The 20,797-nt window shown below is 65.8% G+C and overlaps 1 protein-coding gene across 1 annotated transcript in view; it reads left to right on the top strand.

Annotated features, from left to right (window-relative positions):
- Nucleotides 1-2,551: 2,551 nt before the first annotated feature.
- Nucleotides 2,552-20,797, top strand: part of ADGRB1 (adhesion G protein-coupled receptor B1) — a 66,471-nt gene continuing 48,225 nt past the window's right edge. Inside the window, exons 1-12 of the mRNA XM_057737274.1 lie at nucleotides 2,552-3,332; nucleotides 13,328-13,489; nucleotides 14,411-14,527; nucleotides 14,886-15,050; nucleotides 15,164-15,328; nucleotides 15,665-15,829; nucleotides 16,154-16,318; nucleotides 16,528-16,629; nucleotides 18,166-18,272; nucleotides 18,490-18,684; nucleotides 18,821-18,889; nucleotides 19,608-19,716. Of these exons, the coding sequence (XP_057593257.1) occupies nucleotides 2,552-3,332; nucleotides 13,328-13,489; nucleotides 14,411-14,527; nucleotides 14,886-15,050; nucleotides 15,164-15,328; nucleotides 15,665-15,829; nucleotides 16,154-16,318; nucleotides 16,528-16,629; nucleotides 18,166-18,272; nucleotides 18,490-18,684; nucleotides 18,821-18,889; nucleotides 19,608-19,716 (2,302 nt within the window). The remainder of the gene's footprint in view (nucleotides 3,333-13,327; nucleotides 13,490-14,410; nucleotides 14,528-14,885; nucleotides 15,051-15,163; nucleotides 15,329-15,664; nucleotides 15,830-16,153; nucleotides 16,319-16,527; nucleotides 16,630-18,165; nucleotides 18,273-18,489; nucleotides 18,685-18,820; nucleotides 18,890-19,607; nucleotides 19,717-20,797) is intronic.

Below are 20,797 nucleotides of genomic sequence, written 5' to 3' on the forward strand. Positions count from 1 at the left end.
TCCCCGCCCGTCCTTGCGGCTGAGTGTCTGCTCCCGGCCATACCTGCCTTCCACACAGGAGGGCTGTGGGCTGGGCTGCCAGGGCTGGGGTGGGGAGGGGAGGTGGGCCCGGGCAGGCCCCTCTAGGGGAAGGTGCTGGGTTTTGGGGTGGCCTGGACCCCGGGTCAAGGGGGACAAGACAGAGAGAGTCGGCTGTCGCGTGGCGGGGGTCAGGATGGCGTTGGGGAAGGCACCTGACTACGATCAGAGTTTCTGCTGGGCTTTGCCGAAGTCCACCGGGGATCCTCCGGGGCATCAGAGAGGGTCTGTCCCGGCGCTGGGGCCCCAGCTAGGGGGCTGGCGGCTGCTATAGGTCCCAGCCTGGGGCCCGGGGAAGGGGCGCTACGGCTGGGGCTGGGGCTCAGGCGAGGTCTCGGATCCCACGGCCACACCTGCGGGCAGCCTCCCAGGCCTGGGACCGGCTGTGGGGCCCTGGCCCCAGCCTCTGTGTCCTCACAGATGGCGATGGGTGGCCAGGGCAGGCGGCTCTGCTATGCCGGTGTCCAAGTCCCGCCCAGAGTGGTCTAGAGGCACGACAGGATGAGGGGCTTCCTGGAAGCAGGGGCCAAGTGCAGGGTCTGCCCAGCTCTGCCCAGACGGCCAGCATGAGGAGTCTGCAAGTTCTCTCCTCCGGGACCTGGACGTTTGCCACTAAGGACCCCACAGGGCCGCTCCTGGCGATCCAGAGCCCCCACCTCAGGCACCTCCTGCCCCATCTCTGGGTAAACCCGCAGGTCCAGTGCTTCCCTTGTGCTGGGAGAGTGAGGCCTCACCCCCACGTCACAGATGGGGAGGCGGAGGCTGGGAAGTGCGGGGCTTGGCCGAGCCCACACAGCCGCGAGAGGGGCAGCCGTGTCCAGCCATCCTGGACGACGCGAGGCCACCCATGCCCAGCTCCCTGCTCTGCCTACGAGGTCTGTCAGGAAGGACGCCAGGAGGGGACTGCAGAGCAGTCCCTGACCTTGGGTCGCCAGCCAGCTGGGCCCAGGCTGCAAGAAGCAGCGCGTCCCTGCGGGCGGGCAGGCGGGCGGCATGTGCACGGTCAGCAGAGCCGAGGCGCCGGCCCCAGGCCAGGCGGGCTCTGGGGGGCTGCTGCGGTTCTCCCTCCTTCGGCCACGGGCTCGGCTGCGGCGGGGAAGGACGCCCAGCAGCGGCTCTGGGGAGGGCGGGGACGCTGAGGTCTGGAGGCAGGAGGGGCGTCCCAGGGTCCAGGTGGAGGCGGGCCAGGGTGGGCAGCGCTGGCTCCCTGCGCCCAGCATGGCTCGGCTGCGCCCCTGCGGACCCCGGCGCCCCCGCCCCCAGTGTGGGCAGGCGGCACACGGCCAGCGCCCCCTCCTGCAGGGGGCAGGTGACCCAGGGCCACGAGGTTGGGGTCAGTCTGGGGGGTTCAGGGGTGGGTACTCCCGCCCCTCCCTGTGACCCCACCCGAGCCTCGGTGTCCTCACCGTGAGATGGGAGGAGGGGAAGAGCGCCAGCGTGGCCAAGGGGGAGGCGGGGTCCGGGCAGGCCAAAGCCTGGTCCCGGGGGCTGCAGCTGACTCCAGGGAGGGAGAGGGAGGCTCCCTGGCAGGACCACGGGTGGGAGGCTGAAGGGGGCACCCGAGTGGCTGTGTGACGGGCAGCAGAGCAGGTGGGGGGGCAGCGAGGAGGCAGGTGGATGTCACGGTCACAGCCAGAGACGGGGGTCTGGTCCCACCCTTATCCCCCCGAAACTGGTCACTCTTGCTGTGAGGAAGCAGAAGTGGGCGGGGTCTCTGCACGCCCACCGGGCAAGGCCCAGAGGGGCGGGGCTGCAGGGAGGCTGGGGAATGGCCGCAATGACCTTTCTTCTCCCCTGCCTTGCCCTGCTCCCCTTCTGGTTGGGTTTGCAGATTCTTCCCTGAAAGACAGAGGGAGGGAGGGGTACGGTCAGAGAGGCCACCGAGGCCCGGGGCAGAATGGCCCCCGTGGCTGTGACAGGGCGGGCGGGCAGGCCCAGAGCCCGTGGAGCCACGCCAGGCTGCCTGGCCAGACAGCACGGCCGAGGCCCCTGCGGCCCGCGGCCCTGGCCGGGGCTGTCCCCCGCGTCCCCCTCAGGCTTGGTGGCGGAGGAGGTGCCCCGGCCCCCGGCTCGCTGGCCCTGTGGGTGGACACGCTGGCAGGTGGCAAACAGACGGGGGGGCAGAGCAGGTGCCTGGCAGCGGGGGCAGGGCCCACGTGGGAGGCTCGGAGCCCGGGGTGGGCCCTGCCCCCGGCGTGCCGAGTCCCAGCCTCCCCAGGGGCTCACGCGTCCCCTCTCTGCTCCTTCTCTTCCAGCTGCTGCTGGCGGCCACAGGCGGCGGCGGGGCCCCGGACCTGAGGCGCCGCCCCTGCCCCCTCCGTCGCCCGCAGCCACCCCCCCCTCCTGCCCTCGCTCGGAGCCCCTGACCCCCGGCCCCGGCCCGGCCCCGTTCGCCGCCGGACCCTGGCATGTCAAGGCCTGGCCCGCGCCTGCCTGCCCAGCCCGCGGAACCCCGGCGGCCCCGCGAGCTAGGATGAGGGGCCAGGCCGCCGCCCCGGGCGCCCTCTGGATCCTCGGGCCGCCGCTGCTGCTGCTCCTGCTGCTGGGGCGCCCGGCGGGCGCGGCCGTGGGGCCGGACGCGGGGCCCGGGGCCGAGCCGTGCGCCACGCTGGTGCAGGGCAAGTTCTTCGGGTACTTCTCGGCGGCCGCCGTGTTCCCAGCCAACGTCTCGCGCTGCTCCTGGACCCTGCGCAACCCGGACCCGCGCCGCTACACGCTCTACATGAAGGTGGCCAAGGCGCCCGCCTGCAGCGGCCCCGCGCGCGTCCGCACCTACCAGTTCGACTCCTTCCTGGAGTCCACGCGCACCTACCTGGGCGTGGAGAGCTTCGACGAGGTGCTGAGGCTCTGCGACCCCGCGGCGCCCCTGGCCTTCCTGCAGGCCAGCAAGCAGTTCCTGCAGATGCAGCGCCAGCGGCCGCCCCAGGACGACGGCCCCGTGCCCTGGGAAGGGCCCTCCGGCCCCAGGGACGACTTCTCCGTGGAGTACCTGGTGGTAGGCAACCGCAGCCCCAGCCGGGCCGCCTGCCAGATGCTGTGCCGCTGGCTGGACGCCTGCCTGGCCGGCAGCCGCAGCTCGCACCCCTGCGGCATCATGCAGACCCCCTGTGCCTGCCTGGGCGGGGACACCGGCGACCCTGCCTCCGGCTCCCTGGCCCCCCGCGGGGACGTCTGCCTGAGGGACGGCGTGGCCGGTGGCCCCGAGAACTGCCTCACCAGCCTGACCCAGGACCGGGGCGGAGACGGCACTCCAGGTGAGTGAAGGCTGGGAGAAGCCCTGGGGCGGCTCTCCGGGCCTATGGTGGGTGGGAGAGGTCTTCCTGGTGGGGCTGCCCTGGCCGCCCATCCCCTGAGCACGTCTGGGAAGCCACGTGCAAAGAGAGACGTTCTCTGCAGGCTCGCTGAGGATGGGCGGCCTGGGGCGCTCGCCTCTGGGCCCAGGGCGTGGGGTGCCTGCCCCTGGGAGGTGCTTGCTGAGTGTTCAGGGAAGGAAGGAAGGAAGAATGGGTCTGATTTCTCCCAGGATGAGGGAGTTTTAAATTCCTGGCTGGGGGAGGGTCCCTCCCTTTGCGCAGGTAGGGCCATTTGAATGGGCCAGCAGGCTGCTGTGGGCTGTGGCCGGGGTCTGCAGGGGCCTCCTGGGTCACGGGAGAAAAAGTGAGCAGAGCGGACAGCTGTGGTCAAGGAGATGCAATTTGGGGATTGCACGTGGTATGGCCAAACAAATCATCATCCAGTCACTAGCCACCCAGCACCTGTGAGGTGTTCCAGGTGCCAGGGACACACAGTGAAAACAACAAGAAACAACAAAAACAAAAATACAACAGAAGCCCTCCCTCGTGGGGCTGCCGTCTCCGTCTGGATGGTGCTCCACAGGAAGGACAAGAAGCAGGTGAGTCAGGCAGTGAGGACGTTGCAGGGGGAGGGAGCCTCGTGGCGGGGCTGTGTGTCACCTGGAGGTCAGGGGGTCACTTGGTCGGGGGGCTGTGTTCAGGATCCCGAGGGGGTGCGGGTGAGCCCTGTGGGGGTCAGAGGGCAGGGCAAAGGTGGGGGTGGGCGTGCGCTCAGCCCGTCCCCCCTTCTCAGCCGTTCGGGTTCCTCGGTGAGGCGGGCGCGGCGCGGGAGGGCACCGTCAGTGGGAAGGCCACTGAGCTGGGCTCCACACCTCGGGGCGGGGGGGGCCCTGTGCGTGCTTGGAGTGGAACCCCCCCTTGTAGGACGCCCAGGGTGTCTCGGGAGGCTGGGGCGGCGGCCAGGGTGGGGAGGGCGGCCGGGGACGGCTTTTCACCGACGGTGGAGTCTGAGACACCAGACAGCGTGCCGGGCGTTCAGGGGCCGGGCTGGGCTGGGTGTTCTTGCGGGCAGGGCACCGTGAGGCCAGGTGATGTGGTCTAGGGCTCCTGGCCTCTCCCGAGCCAGTGAGGCTGATGGGTTCCTCAGAAGAACGTCTTTAAAGGCATCAAAGAAGCTACGTGGGGTCACAAAGGAAACCAGCCATCCCGGAACATAGTTCTATTCATGGCCCCCAGGCCGTGGATCCCAGATTAGAAACCTCCGTGAAGCGGTGAGCGTAGCTGGAGAGGATCAGGAGAGGAGGGAAGAGGCGGGCAGAGCCCCGGGAGGTGGGGGCAGCGTGGTGTCCAGGAAACCATCAGAAAAGCCCCGTCTTCCATCAGCTGTGCCAGGGCCCCCAGCCGTGGGGTGGGAGGGCTGACCTTCGGGCTGCGCAAGGTGGAGGACACTGTGACCTTGGTGGGGGCAGCTCCCGCAGTGTGGTGGTAGGCGTGGTCCTCAGGGGACGGGAGGAGGAGAATGGAGCAGAGATGCAGGGTGATGGCTGGTTTGGGAGGTGGGCGAACGCAGGCCACTCCCCAGCGATCACCTGCACCTGACCCTCAGCGTCTCTGCCGGCCGAGCTCTGACTGCTTTGAGGGTCTGTTCGGTCACCTCAGCCCTGATGGCCCTGGGGCCGGGCCCGCACTGGAGGCCAAAGCGCAAGAGCTGAAATCGGTTAGCACGTCGGGGCACTGACCGTGCCAGGGAGATACCCGGTATAGCTGGAGCCATGCGGACCTTGCGGGAGAAGGTCAAGGGGACAGGGCTGGTGTGATGCATGTGTGACGAGTGGCAGGAGCTTGTGGGGCTGTGACGTTGGTGCCGGAAGGAGCAGGCCCCACCGCTGGAGTTGGGTGCAACGGTGGACGGGCCTCCTAGCCAGAGTTTGCATGTTATCTTGAGAGCTGAAGGGCCATGGGGGGCTTGAAGCAGAAGGGTGACATCGCTAGGGCTGTAAATGCAGCGCTGGGCTCGGGGAGGGGGGGCCAGGGCAGGGAGGGGGCACTGCAGGCCCCCTGGAGGGAGCTGACTCTGGCCTGGCCAGAGGAAGGCGGAGGGTCCCGGGGGTGGCGGGGCGGGGGGGGTGGAGCAGAAGGACTTGCTGATGCAAAGGATGTGGCCGTGGAGGAAGGCGATGGCCGGACCACTCCCAGGTTTCTGGCCGAGAGCGAGGACCTCAGCCGAGGTGGGGAAGTGGCGAGGAGGATCGGGCTGGGGAGGAAGATGCGGAGGTCAGAGTGGGACCTGACAGTGAGAGACCCGTGGGTCATCCAGTGGGAGTGTCATTTGAGAGGGAGCTCTGGGACCTGGCGCCCCAAGACAGGACCAGGTCAGATTCAAATCCCAGCCTGCCCTGCACTCACCGTGTCTCTGGGCCAATCCCTTCAGGCCCTTCATCTTTAAAACTGAAAGAGTAAAAACATCTTCTTTCCTTGATTGTCATGAGGAGTGAGAACTGGGGTAAAAGTGTTTCTAAGCAGAAGCGATGTCAGTGATGAAATGTCAATATCTGTGTTTATTGTGCGGCAGGGAACCTAGAGGGCTTGGGGGGGCGGCAAAGAGACAGATTGAGGAGCAGGGCTACTTGGAGACGGCGGTTGGGGACTTTGGGCTTGCGCAGAGACTGAGAACGGGAGCATGTGGAAGTGGTGCTGGAAGGGAATGGGCAGGTGTGCGTGTGTGCGCACGCCCTTCTGCTCATGCATACCTATGCGTGTGTGTGTGCGTGTGCACAGATACACAGCACGTACATGTGTGTTCACATGTGGGTTGCCACAGTGGGCACTGTGCCTGCATGTGTGTGCATGTGTGCGCAGTGCATTGGGCATCCGTGTGCATCGTGTTTGTGCCTGCATATGTGTCAGCACGTGCACGTGCGCACTTGTGGTATGTACTCGCGCTCACCATGTGCACACACATGTGTGTGTGTGTGTGTGTGTGTGTGTCGGCTGGCTCTGTGCAAGCCAATCTCAGCAGTCCTGACAAAGCGTGAGTCTAGCCTGTGGCAGGGCTGGCAGCCTCGTGGAGCACAGTTCGGAGGGCAAGCGGGCTGGGGCTGCCGCCGTGAAGCAAGGAGCTTGACTCCATGGGGCGGGGGGTCACCCAGGCCCGCAGGCAGCTCAGACCCTGTGCCCACGCCCTGGACTCAGAAGGCCCTGATGCTCCGGAGACCTTGGGAGTAAACACGATCTTAGTAGGGCCACAGCAGCCGTGTTCGACCTGTTTCCTTTGTGCAGCAAGCAGCCGCATCTTAGCCAGTTAACGCTTCCCAGCAGCCCAGGGATGGCTCCCCAGCGAGGCACCCGCCTCCCTGCCCAGGGCTTTTGCGTGGGCTGTTCCCTGGCCCGGAACACTCTTCCCCACGTGCCTACAGGGCTCCCTCCCTCAAGTGCCTGCCCAGACTGCACCTCCTGAGGACGCCCTGGCCCTGCTGCGGAAAGTGGCAGCAGCCCTGGCCCCACTCTCGCCTCCCTCTCTCCCTCCCTCTCTCTCTTCCCACACGGTACCGCCTGTGAACACTGGAGAATTTCCTGTGTCCTCGTCCTCTGGCCCTGCCAGGATGTAGCCACCACAGGGCGGGGTGGCAGGGTGGGGGTTGCCCGGCTGCGGACGAAGCCCCGCATGTGGACCAGTACGTGGCACACAGCAGGCCCTTGGCTGATGCTTGTTGAATGGAAGCAGGCACAGAGATGTTAAGGCAGCGGCCAGGGTCATGCAGCCTGTAAGGGGGAGACAGGGAGCAGAGCCAGGTCTTGGTCACCTGGCGGTCGCGCCTGGGGCTCCTCCTGCAAGAGCTCTGCAGGGAGAGAGAGAGAGAGAGAGAGAGAGAGAGAGTGTGTGTGTGTGTGTGTGTGTAGGGCTGGGGTGGCATATGCACCAGAGAGGTCCAGCAGTCATTCAGAAGACACACAGCTTGATCCAGATGCCAGATATTGCCCGCCAAGCCTGTGCCCAGGGAGCTGCGCCCCCTCACGCAGGCCGGGGGGGCTGGGTCAGATGCGCCCTCCAGCCAGGCCCGAGCCGGAGCCGGGGAGCAGGAGGCCCGGCCAGCCCGTGGCCCATTTTCGGCCCTGCCCCCGCCCGGCCTATCCGAATGCCACATGGCCGGGTCACGCGTCCGACTGGCAAGCGTTCCTCAGGCCAGAGCAACTGTTCCCTCTGCCCCGCCCCGCCGGCTGCCCCTCTGCGCTGCCTGCCCGCTCCCACCCGCTGTCGGGCTGTCCCTCCTTCCCGCTCCCAGAGTCTCTCTGCGTTTTTCTGCCTCTGGTGAGATGGGGCCATTTCTCTCAAGGGTTGTTTTAAATATTCATGTTTTAATTAAAGAATTTTATTGCAGAAGCGACATGTAAGATAATGAAAAAGCAGCATCCTGGGGGCTGGGGGCGCGTGTGTGGGTGTGTGTGTGTCTGTGTGTGTCCATGGCCCTGTGTGCGCACGTGTGCCCCCCCCACGTGCCTGCACGGGGTGGGGGTGGGGCTGGGCTGCGGCCTGGGTGTGGGAGTGAGTGACACCCCGGGGGTGGGGCTGGCTGCGCTGTGACGTGATCTGCCCCAGGCCACGCAGCCCGTGGAGAGGCTGAGTGTCCCACCCCCGCCTCCAGGCCTGTCACCTCGCAGGTGGGGCGCCCTCTGCCCTGACGCATCCCCCCCCAAGGGCTCTGAGGTCATTCCAACCCTAAATGCCCCACAGCTTCCCTGTGGAGGACGCTCTGGAGCCCCTCTCTGGGGCCCGCAGGGTGTGGAGAGAGGCTGGGCTGGGCAGAGGGAGGGTGAGTGGGGGATTCCAGGGGGAGGGCGTGTCTCTGGAGTTTGGGGCCGACTGGAGCATGGGGGGGCAGCGGCGGGGGAGGGGCGGGAGTAGGAAGGGTCAGGGTCTCCCTGCCGGGACGGGGTTGTCATCCCAGCCAGGGGAGCTGCTCTTTTGCACAAGGGCCAATTTAGAAAAATCTGGACAAAGACGTTTCAGGCTCCATTGTCGACAACCCCCCTCCCAGATGGACATAGCAGGGTGTGACCCCATGAAAATGATAAGTACACACGGGGTGTCACCTACAGAGGAAGTCCCGCGAGAAGCCAGAGCCATCCCATACCACCCTGCGGCGAGGGAGGCTGGGAGCTGTGGCCCTGCGGGGGTCCCACTTCCCCAACAGATGGGGAGAAGGGCTGTCGGTCATACAGCCAGGGCTCAGGGAAGGGAAGAGACCTCCCAGGTCATCCAGTGCTGAAGGGCAAAGCCGGGTGGAACCCAGGCCTTCGGGCTTGTAACAGGCACCCTTCTTAGGACAGGGGGCACCTGCCCAACTGAGGAAAAGCAGCATCAAGAAAGGGAGTAACCCTGCAGACGGGGCCAAGTCACCAGCTCGCTGAGCCTCGGTTTCCCTTCTGTGAAATGGGGATGGGACAGTACCTGCTCACAGGGTCCTGGCACCTCTACCGTGCTTGGAGGAGCCCTCCTTGGCCTCCTTCTCTGGCAAGTGGCCCCGTGGGCAGTGGGCGCAGCTCTCAGCATGTCCTGAGATCCGATGGTGCCTGCTGCAGCTGGGTGGACTGCTGGTCTCTGGGGCCCTGATAGTGGGAGCTGCAGGCCTTGGGGAAGGATGTGCCAGGTCTGGACCCGCAGAGCAGACTGTGCGCTGGGGACGGGGTTGGGAAGGGGCTTCAGGGAGCTGTCCAGTTCCCTGCGGTCCTCATTTGCACATCCATGCAGGGGGCTCGGGAAGAGCCTGCATGCCACAGGACAGGCCTCAACTTGGTGTCGGGGAGGGGCCCTCATAGTCCAGGGGCTGGGACTATATGCCCTGGTGGATGCGCGGGGAATCGGGCCTGATGGTCAGGGGCGGGGCAGGACTGGGCAGGGGCTGACCTGCTGGACTGGGGAGACCTCTGCTGGAGGAGATGGGAAGTGCACCGTTCCCCTTCTCCAATGGGGACCCAGGAGGCAGGAAGGCCCCGCGGGAAGAGTGCCTCCCCCCAGCACCTCATCCCAGCAGACTGGGGGTTCAGAGACCAGGGAGGCCATGGCCTCCGGGCTGGGGTGTCTGGGTGGGAAGAAGGCTGGGAGCCCCCTCGCCGTGTGCCCTATCTCCTGGGTGGCCAAGGCTGCCTGGAGGCCATTAATTGGCTCTATTCATCCCTTAATGAGATGGAAATGAGGCTTCCAGACAGAGGGGACATTGAGCCCGGGAAGAATGGCGGCTTCTTTCCGGGCCTGGAGGGGCAGCCCACCCCCCAGCCTTGCCCACTCCTCTGCTGCCCCCTGAAAGCTCACCCAGCCAGGGAGCACCATGGCCACCCAGTAAAGGGTGGCCCGAGTTCCTCTGTGCCGGGCTCTGTGGGCCCCAGGGGTCCTGCCTGGGTTATTCCCTGGTCGTGGCGGCATTTGCTTGACAAACATTTATCAGGTGTCAGCCATGTGTGGGGACACACGTTAAAAATAAAAATAACAAAAATAGCAGCTGCCACTAACCGCGTGTTCATCAGTGGTGGAAGGGTGGCCAAGATCGGGGCTCGGCCCGTGACTGGGCTCAGGGCTCAGTATGCGATGGGGACCAGGGATCCTGTGTCCAGGGTGGGAAGGCAGTCTGTGAAGAGGATCAAGGCCCAGTGTGTGGTCAGGGCCAGGCCTGGGGGGCAGTCTGTCCTCTGAGCTAGTGGACGCCCTGCCTGGCCTCTCCTGATATGACCCCTCCTCTCCTCCCCATCCCCTCATCCCGTCCCCACCACCTGGGTCACCAAGGTAACCAGCCCTGAAATAGTGGGTGTTTTGGCAGCTGAGGCCTAACCTGAGTCTATCCTGAACGACTGAGCTCTGCGGCAGTTGCCATGGGAACCAAGTGGCATCCTCCGATTAGCCTGGCTTGGACACCCTCTCTCTCCCACCCGCTGCCAGCTTCCACGTCACTCAGGCTTCCTTGTGGGGGCTGGGCTGGGGCAGCAAGAGGGGACAGGCAGGACGTGCCCACCTGTCCCTGCCGCCAGGCCTGTCTCCCTGGGCTCCAGGCCTCCCTGTTCCTTTCTCTCAGTATGACGGGATGGAGTGGCTTCAGCAGGTGAGACCACTGAGGCCTGGAGCGGCAGGCTGGGGGTCCTGCGGTGGTCCTGGCGGGCAGCCTTCATCTGGGGGCGGGGTGCGGGGGAGCACTTGGAATCTGATCGCGGGTCTAGCCCCAGCTGCTCTCCTTTGTCAGCCGGGTGGATGACTTGGCCTCCCCGTCGTCGGCACCTGCCAAGTGGGCGTGGTTGTGGGGCGGCTGCGGTCACCCTAGCGAAGGCGCCTGAAGTGGCGGCAGGGAGGGCCCCCCATCTGAGCAGCCTCGGCCGGTCACACCCTCAGAGCCGCTCACCAGCCCTGCCAGGGTGCACCTGGAGGCTGTCCCGGGGGCTCCCACCCCCTTCTCCTGGGCCCTGGTCTGCTTGTCCTCTAACACGCCCTGACCCCCTAGGGCATGGACATCTGTAGTCCAAAACAGAGTCTATTTGTGTATCATGCTCCATCCTTCTGGCTCTTATTCTTCAGCCCTTGGGGCCCTGGCTCCACCCGCCTTCTGAGGCCGGGGCCTCGAGGGGCCTCCATGCCCCTCAACTCCAGGGCAGATCCTCTTGCAGGGCGTGGGGGGGGGGGGAGCAGAGCTCACCAGCCCCTGACTGTCTGGACCACCCCTCTTCGAGCCTCACTCTCCTCTGCTGTCAGTGGGGGTGAACATTTGGTTCCCGGGTGGCCTGGGACCCAGACGTTCCTGAGGCATCCGGCACGGGGGCGGGGGGGACAGGGAGTGGGGGAGTCAGGACTCCCCTGGCCAGGATGCCGCCCTGAGAGCCGGCCTTGAGGGGAGCAGCCGGCCTTGAAGGGTCTTCTCACCTGAGGAGTGGGAGCGGCGAGGCCTCCCTTGCGGAAGGACAGGGCACACGCCGAGACCCAGGAAGGGGCTCCGCACCAGGCCCCCGGCCCTCTGGAGCGAGGGTCCCCGCAAAGCTCCGCCGGGCTCCCCCTCCGTGGCCCTCTGCCCGGCCTCGGCCGCCCCGCGTCTGCGCGGGGGGCGCAGCCGGGTCCACGCCCAGCCGCGGCGGACACGGAGCCCGCCTGCCACGCTGGGGCCGCCGGCGCCCTCCCCCGCCTCCCGTTCGCGTGCTTCGGGCGCCCCCTGCCGGTCGCCCCGCAGCGCAGGCGCGGGGACCCCTGGGCGCGGCCTCCGCGGAGCCCAGCGCCCGGCCGCCCAGCCTGCGGCGCCTCCTAGGCGGTTCCTGGGATCGACTCCGACCCCGTGGCACGCCCACACCTGCCGTCTGCCAGCCGCGTCTTGCCAGTTATCGTCACAGGCGTCAGTCCTGGGAAGTAGTGCCCTCATTCTCAGGCGAGGGGCGTGAGGCCAGGGTCGGGTGTACTTGGCCCTCGCAGGGCAGTAGTGGTGGGGCCACCATGTGGACCTGGTCTTTCGGCTCCAGCGCCCACCCTCCGGGATTTGCGCGGTCCTCATTCTCACCCCGTGTGCTCCCCAGAGAAGCCAGGCTCCACGAGGCATCAGGGACCCTCCTGCCGGACCAGGTGTGACCTGCCCTTGGCCAGCCTGGCTCCCCTGCGCCAGCCCCGGGTGAGCAGGCAGCATGGGGCCGTGGCCCAGCCCGCGTGTGGACCCCCGTGCTGGGCCTTGGCAGTGCCGTCTCCTTGCTTCCTCGTGCATGGGTGCCGTGTCAGGGGGCTGCGTGCAGGGCGTCCGGCCCACAGGAGGCGCTTGGTGAGGCTGCGTGCCCTTGTTGCGTCTGCCCTGACCCTGCTCTGCTGGGAGTGCAGGGGCCCTGGAGTCCCTGAGGACACAGCGGGTGGTGGCACCAAAGTCCCTGGAGGCAGGAGCGATCTGGGCACCTTAAGCGTTGCCTTTGGATGGAAAGCCGAGATGAAGCAGCCCCTTCCGGAGCCCATCCGTGCAGCCTCCAGCCTGGGCCCAGGATGTGCGACCTCCCTGCTCCTCACCCCTCAGGGGCTCTCCCTAGTACTCTGATGCTGTCCTTCTTCGTGTCCTTGGTGGCACTGGGGCCACCAAGGGGCACAGACTTTCGGGGGCACAAGGTAATGATGGTTGAGGGGACAGGGCTGGGATGGAGAAGACCCAGGAGAGGACTGAAGGAGGGTGGCCGGAGGCGCCTGGAGGCCCTCAGCAGCCAGTCTCTGCCGGGTCTGGGGGAGGCTCGGCCTGGCGGGGCGCTGGGTGTGAGACTCCACTCGGCTACAAGGTGTGGGACCTCAGTCACCGCTGGTGTCCCTGCATGGGCTCGGGGAATGAGCATATGAGTCATGGCCCGGGGTGGGGGTGGGGTGTGTAGAGTGAGGCTCAGAGGAGACTAGACTGAGGCCCATGGGGAGGGGGTTTCAGCAGGGTGTGAGGATCTGTGCCAGGCATGAGAGCCCTGGCAGAAGAGCTCCTCTGCCCCCACCCCTGTCACCTGGCCCTCGGTGTAAGGCAGCTGTTGGGGCGGGCAGGGGTGCCTTTCATCCATTCACTCATGCATTCACTCATTCTTCAGACCAACCTGGGGCTCCAGCTCTGCATCCAGCCCCCACACTGGGGACTTGGATTCAGAGCCAGTGGAGACCCTGGTCCAGGTGCCTGTAGACAGAGCGGGAGAGCACTGAGACTCCAGAGGGAAGTGGGGTGGGCACCGGACCCCAACTTCACCGGCACCTCTGCCCCTCCCTGCCCTGCGGGCGTCTGCTTCACACCCCATCACCAATCCCATCCAGGCCCACACTCGCCTCCCGGCTGACCCTCCAGGGTGCTGTGCTGGTTCTGAAGCAGTCTCGCTGCAGGGGCCCCTCTGCCCCTGATACCCGCCTGGGAGACCCCTAGACGTCACTCCCCGAAAGACACCCCAGCCCTTTGCTCCTGGCCCTGACCCCTGCCCTCTCTGGTTCCCATCAGGCGGCTGGAAGCTGTGGTCCCTGTGGGGCGAGTGCACGCGGGACTGCGGGGGAGGCCTGCAGACGCGGACGCGCACCTGCCTGCCCGCGCCAGGCGTCGAGGGCGGCGGCTGCGAGGGGGTGCTGGAGGAAGGCCGCCTGTGCAACCGCAAGGCCTGCGGCCGTGAGTGCGCCGACCGACGGAGCCGGGGGTGCAGGGGAGGGCCTGGGGGTGCGGCTAGGAACCCGCACCGGGCCGGGCCAGGGGCGGAAAGCTGCGCTGGGCAGGGCCTGGACAGATGAGGGAGCGTGCTCGGGGCGGGGCCAGGCAAGGCGGGGCTGGGCTGTGAGGGGCGGGACCTGGTGCGGGGGCGGGGCCAGAGGGGTGGCGCCTTTCCGGGGGGCGAGGTCTACTCTGGTCCTTGCCAGGCGGGACCAGTAGAAAGGCCCACGAGGAGGGGTGGGACCCGGTGCAAGACAGGACTGGATGGGGCTTTCTTAGCACCTGTGGGTTGGGAATTTTGGGGTGCACGTGGAAGGCCGGCCACCCCGATCCCCAGCGCTGGCCAAACCCGCCTGTCCCAGCCGGATCCTGCCTCCAGGATGTATTTCTCTAATAAGGCTCTCTAATGACCTCATGCATATTTTAGCCGCTTCCATAAAGTTAAATCAAGTTATAATGAGGTTGTCATTCTTCGGGTTGTTTTTTCCCGGATGAACCTTCCTGGGGAGAGGAGCTCATCTCAGAAGCCTGGGGAGGGCCCTGGGGCGTCGGGGCGGTGGTGGGGGCGGGCAGGACCACTGGTGGGATGCTGAGCACGGGAGAGACGTGCTGCTCTGCAGGTGGCGCCTGCGGGCCCTGGAGGTAGAGAGGGAGGGGCGCAGCGCAGGGGAGACTGGACCAGACGTGGAATTGGCGCCAGCGAAGGGTGCCCTGGCCCCAAGTTTTTCAACTGTCCAGTGGGGCCAAGTGGCCCTGGTGCTGGCAAGCCCGGGCCCCACTGCGGCTGGGGACTGAGGGACCAAGGGTCGAGAGTGCCCCTCTAGAGCTGCAGGCGGGAGCTGCAGGCCACGGCCTGGACGCTTACCGGAATCTGCCCTGCAGCCGCCGCCGCGGGGCGCACCAACTCCCGGAGCCAGTCCCTGCGGTCCACGGATGCCCGGCGGCGCGAGGAGCTGGGGGACGAGCTGCAGCAGTTTGGGTTCCCGGCCCCGCAGACAGGTGAGTGGCAGCGGCGGGGAGGGGCTGACACGCAAACGCACTAAAAGCCTGGGAAGTGGGGAAAGTTGGTTCCAGGGGACTAGGTCTTTGGACAAGCACTCTACGTTATTAATTGCTGCTGATTCTAAGTAATGACTGTAATAATTTACGATAATTAGACTAACCTCTCAGGTGCCAGGCCCGTCTCCAGCCACGCTGGATTTAGGGCAACTGGTGTGAGGCGAAGGGGCCCGTCGAGAAAAAGAAAAAGGAAAAAAGAAAGGGCTCCAGGACCTCGCTGCGGCCGCCTGAGGGTCTGACCGCAGCCCCGGTGCAGGGGCAGCAGCAGGCCTGGGATGCTGTCGGTCTGGGCCCACAGGTGACCCCGCGGCCGAGGAGTGGTCGCCGTGGAGCGTGTGCTCCAGCACCTGCGGCGAGGGCTGGCAGACCCGCACGCGCTTCTGCGTGTCGTCCTCCTACAGCACGCAGTGCAGCGGGCCCCTGCGGGAGCAGCGGCTGTGCAACAACTCCGCCGTGTGTCCAGGTGGGCGGGGCGTCAGGGCAGGGGCGGGGCGTCGGGGCAGGGCGTCAGGGCCGGGTGAGCGGGCTGCTGGCGGGGCCGCACAGGGGTGGCAGAGTGCTCTGTTCCCTCCGTAGTGCATGGCGCCTGGGACGAGTGGTCGCCTTGGAGCCTGTGCTCCAGCACCTGCGGCCGCGGCTTCCGGGACCGCACCCGCACCTGCAGACCCCCCCAGTTTGGAGGCAACCCCTGCGAGGGCCCTGAGAAGCAAACCAAGTTCTGCAACATCGCTCTGTGCCCTGGTAGGTGAGAGGGAGGGCGCTGGGTGGGGTGGGACAGGGGAGGGAAGGGAAGGCCCAGTGGGCCACTGGCCAGCCCCGGGAGCCCAGCTTTGCCGGCTCAGACCCACCTGCTCGGGGGCTCCGTGGTTGGAACCTCGGGCTGTGGTCAGGCTGGAGGCTGGAGACCCTGGGGCACTCTCAGGCAGGTACTGTGGGTGTTGGGGCGGTGGGCCCTCGTGGGGGTCGCACCCACGCCTCAGAGTCCGCGAGGCGACACCTGTGGGGTGTTCACGCCTGGGTGTGGGCCCTGGGTGTTCACGCTGGCTTCCTGTCCCCTTCCTCCCCTGGGCCGGGCAGTGGACGGAAACTGGAATGAGTGGTCAAGCTGGAGCACGTGCTCCGCCAGCTGCTCCCAGGGCCGGCAGCAGCGCACACGCGAGTGCAATGGGCCTTCATACGGGGGCGCCGAGTGCCAGGGCCACTGGGTGGAAACGCGAGACTGCTTCCTGCAGCAGTGTCCAGGTCAGGGCTGTGCCCCGGGGCCTGTGGGTGGGGCACCTGGAGGGCATGAGCCACCCGGGAGGGGTGAGACCTCACGAGGGCTCATGGTGGGCCCGTGCACATGGCCCCAGGGATGTGGGGGGCCAGGGGGTGACCACGGAGGACCAGTGCACGTGAGGCATCTGTTTCATCCTGTATCAGTCTGAGCTCTGGCTTCCCCTCCCTGGTCTCAACTTCTCTCTCCTCGTGGCTTCCTGCCTCTACGTCCCTGCGTCCACATCCCTGCGGTTCCTGCACCCTCCTCGTCCCCATCCTCACGCCTCTGTGCATGGCCATGTCCCACAGTGGATGGGAAGTGGCAGGCCTGGGCGTCGTGGGGCGGCTGCAGTGTCACATGTGGGGGTGGCACACAGCGGCGGGAGCGCGCCTGCCTGGGGCCCTTCTTCGGGGGAGCAGCCTGCCAGGGCCCGCAAGATGAATACCGGCAGTGCGGCGCCCAGCGGTGTCCAGGTGCGCACCCCCGCCCCCACCCCACAGCTGGTCTCTGGGGAGGGGCATCCTGAGTGACTGGGGAGGGGGCTTGGGGCTTTGCTCTCCTGGGGAATGATTCCCCCTTGCGAGGGTAGAGGTCCTGCAGGGGTCTCGGCCTGACCGCGCTGCCCGCTCCCAGTGCCCCTCTCTGGATCCTGCCCCCACTCACATCTCCGGCCCCTTGGCAGAGCCCCACGAGATCTGTAACGAGGATAACTTCGGTGCTGTGGTCTGGAAGGAGACCCCGGCGGGAGAGGTGGCTGCAGTCCGGTGTCCTCGCAATGCCACAGGTGAGGGCCGACGGGGCAGGTGTTGTGTGGGGCTCCAGTCCCTTCCTTGCAGAGATGTGTGGGAGGCACCGAGATGCCCCTCCAGGCCAGCCCGTGGAGCTGTCAGTGCAGGGCACGCGGCCCAGACCCTGCCCAGGCAGCCCCGTGCGCACTGAGGCCGGGGCAGTAGAGGCAGGGCCCACGGCCACCGTATCTTGAGAGCTCACGGCCAGCACGAAGCCCTTTAGTGCGATGTCCCACCAAGTCAGCCGTTTACATGTGGGAAACTGAGGCACAGAGGAGTTAACATGCTTGCCCTGGCCTTGGAGGTCCAGTAAGTGGGACGTCGGCTTTGAACACGGTGGTCTTAATCTCCATGCAGCCCTGTGGAGTGATGGGAGGTGTGGAGAAAGCAGGGTGGGTTCCCAGAAGGGTCTCAGCTCATCGAGGGCTTGGTTTTCTTTGCCCCTCTTATCTGAGGAGTGCATGCAGTTTTGTACCCCTGTTTGCTGTGTGACATCCAGGAAGTGACTTACCCTGTCTGAGCTCCTGTTTTCTTTTTGTAAAACAAGTGTGTTGTGAGTTCCCTGCCACCCAACAGGGATGATCCACGTGGTGGAGGCCATGTATGTCCAGCTGCAGTTGTAGCCTCCTACCCAGGCTAATACATGTTCTGGGTAGCATCTTACAAACCAAGGGAAGCAGAATAAGTAAAACACAAGTCACAGAATGGTGTGACTCCTCTGGCCTTTTGTCTGCATGTATGACCTCTCATTTTGATTCTACACATGCCGTGGAGCACGTGTCCTGTCCTGCCCCGTGGTTCCTGTTGGGTGACAGAGTTGTGGCAGTTCCCTAGGTTCATCACTGCCATGTGTGTGCACAGCCGTGCCTGGCTCCCTGGGAGTAAGTTCTGGGTCATAGGCTGTGCCCGCATTCAAGGCCATCGGCACCCGATGCCAGTCACCCCCAAGGCTGCCCAGTGTCCACAGCACACCCGGGCCAGTGGGGGCCCCTGACCCCAGGGATGGAGCTGGGCAGGGGCCGGGCTGTTGGTTCTCCCCAGGGCTCTAGGTAGGAAGGGGCTCCGGGAGAGGCCCTGGACTGAACACCGAAGCCCCTCACTTGGCCCAGGGCTCTGCCTCCATGCAGGTGGGATGTCTGCAGGTTTGGCTCCTGCCAGGTTCCAGTGCTTGGCCTGAAGCATCTGCTCAGAAATGCTTTGAGTGAGGGACTTCCCTGGAGGTCCAGTGGTTAGGACTCCACGCTCTCACTGCTGAGGGCCCGGGTTCAATCCCTGGTTGGGGAAATAAAATCCTAGAAGCTGTGCAGCCAGAAAAAGAAAAGAAAAATGTTTTGAGTGAAAGAAACCAAGGGAGGCCTCGCCTCTGTGCTGCTTCTGCTCTTGGAATGAGGCCACGGGCGAGCGCCTGCTTGTAGGGCTAGAGGGTCTCATCCAGAGGGGCTTGTGCCTGGGAGCTGTGGGTGGGACTCCTGTGCCAGACATGGGCATCCACCAGAGAAGCGGGACGCGGAGCTGACGCACCGTCTCCCCAGGCCTCGTCCTGCGACGCTGTGAGCTGGATGAGGAGGGCATCGCCTCCTGGGAGCCCCCCACCTACATCCGCTGTGTCTCCATTGACTACAGAAACATCCAGATGATGGTGAGGCCGGGCCCCGGGGTCTCCTGCCCCACCCCACCCATCCCTCCAGGGCTCACCTCTGCCCTCTGTCCTCAGACATGACCCTGTGTCCCCAGTGGCACACTCTGTGGCCACACGTCTGCCACGGCTGCTGTCTGGGGGCTGCAGAGGACCCTCTGGGCATGGGAGGTCCTTGGTACCCGCAGAGTCTTGGCACCCACACCCTCCGTCTCCCCAGACCCGGGAGCACCTGGCAAAGGCTCAGCGCGGGCTGCCGGGGGAGGGGGTCTCCGAGGTCATCCAGACGCTGGTGGAGATCTCCCAGGACGGGACCAGCTACAGCGGGGACCTGCTCTCCACCATGGACGTCCTGAGGAACATGACGGAGATCTTCCGGAGGGCGTACTACAGCCCCACCCCAGGGGACGTGCAGGTGGGCGCCCAGGAGGGCAGTCCTCCACCCCAGCCTTAGACGGGCCCCAGCCTCTGACTGAGCTCTGACCCTGGTCCCACTCTGAGCTGCGATTCCTCTGCCTTGTTCTCCTGGCCCTTCTTCCTCTTCCTTCCAGAACTTTGTCCAGATCATCAGCAACCTGCTGGCGGAGGAGAACCGGGACAAGTGGGAGGAGGCCCAGCTGGTAGGGACGCCAGTCTGGGGCCCGTGCGGTCAGAGCAGCAGGATGGGCACGGGCGTCTCTGGTGGCTCCCTAAGCCCCACGCCAGCCCAGGGTGAGGTCTTGGGTTCCAATCCCAGCACGGCCTCTGCCCATCTCGTGACTTTGAGGAGGTCACTTATCCTTCTGAACCTCGGCTTCCCCGTCTGCCAGAGGACAGTGGCTCACCGCGTGGGGCTCAGGGAGGGGTGTGAGAAAGCATGTTGGCCACGGGGCGCGTACCGGGACATGGCAGTTCTTTCTCATCTGGAGAGAGTGGTCCGCCTCACTTCCTCCCAGACGGACCTGGAGGCCGCCGCTACTCCTGTGCCCAGGGCAGCACGCAGTGTGGGGGCTGTGGTGCCCAGAGACCTCTGCTCTCCTCCCAGCTGGACCCCCGGCCATGGGGCCAGAACCCAGCAGCCCCTGTGGGCTCGATGTTCTCGTCCACAAAATAGCGACGGAGACTCAGGTCCCGATCTGCTTCCCGTCAGGTCCAGAGCCCTGTGGGGCTCAGGAGTGACCAACAGGACCCTGACAAGGAGAGAACGGATGAGGGAAGGAGGCGGGAGGAGGCCGAGGAGGGAGAGGGCGTGTCCCTGCTGGGGCACAGGGGTCTTCGGGGACACTCAGCTCCAGTGGTCGGCATTCTTGGCGGGGCTTCTCCCCACCATCTCCCTGACCCCCCCCCCCCCCCCGCCAGATGGGCCCCAACGCCAAGGAGCTGTTCCGGCTGGTGGAGGACTTTGTGGACGTCATTGGCTTCCGCATGAAGGACTTGCGGGATGCGTACCAGGTGACAGACAACCTGGGTAAGCCCAGCCCTCCCCTGCGTGCGCTCCTGAGCAGAGCTCTTCGGCCTCAGTTTCCTCGCCTATAAACAGGCAGCAGCCAGACGCCCCCTGTGGGACCCCTGGGCTGGGTTCCACGATGACCTCTGTGTTCTCAGGTGCACAGACCCGAGTCTCCTGTCAGTGGTCGATGTGACCCTGGGAGCGGGTGGGTGTGGGGGCTCTGAGACCCAGACGAGGTCCTGGAGGCCTCGAATCGTGGGACACCCCAGGAAGCCCCAGCCACAGCCAGCCCCTTGCTTCCCCCTCCCTGGGGCTGCGGGCCCACTTCCACTTGTGCCCCCAGTGCCCTCTCTCTGCTGGGACCTTGGAGGCAGGAGCGCGTAGGCCTCCACTCCCCGCGGCGCCTTGTGAGAGGGGCCTGGTTCCACCCAGCTCCGCAGCGTTGCCCAAATCTCTAAAACGGGAAGGCAACAGCGCTGGCCTCGTGGGGGCGGAAAGAGCAGCAAATGGGCCTGGGCCCCGAGAGGTCCGTGGTGGCTGTCGGCACGAATACCCACAGCAATTATATCTAACGATTGTCACCCGTGTTCCCTTAAATAGTTCTCTTGGGCCACATTTGTCAAGTCCTCGCTGTTTCGGGGCACCTCCCCAGACCATCTCTGTTGTCAGGGGTCCTCCTTGGAGCGGGGAACCCAAGAGTGGGCACGGACCCGGCTGCGGTCCAAACAGCACCCAGGAGGGAGACGGTCACCTCCCTTGTGGAGACACTCGGGCCTCTAATGACATACCCTAGGTCAGCCATGCTGCATTAGCTCACACTTGGGGACCTGCCTGGGCCGGAACGAACGTTAGCCAAGCTGGAGGTTCCCAGAGCACTTGCCCTGCCTCTCTACCTTAGAGCTCAGGACCCCAGAGCGGGGGAGACCTCTGAGGCCAGGGGAGCGGGGACAGCTGCCACCTCGCAGGTGGGGCGCCTCGGGCCTGGGGCTCGGGTGCTGATGGAGGTCACCTGGGAGGTGGGGTCAGCGGTGGCTCCAGGCTGGCTGGGTTGGACGTGTCCTTCCTTGCCTTCCTCGCTGGGCTGACTGGGCCCTCCTTC

This window comes from Hippopotamus amphibius, chromosome 5 (assembly GCF_030028045.1).
Source record: "Hippopotamus amphibius kiboko isolate mHipAmp2 chromosome 5, mHipAmp2.hap2, whole genome shotgun sequence".
Taxonomy (NCBI): Eukaryota; Metazoa; Chordata; class Mammalia; order Artiodactyla; family Hippopotamidae; genus Hippopotamus; species Hippopotamus amphibius.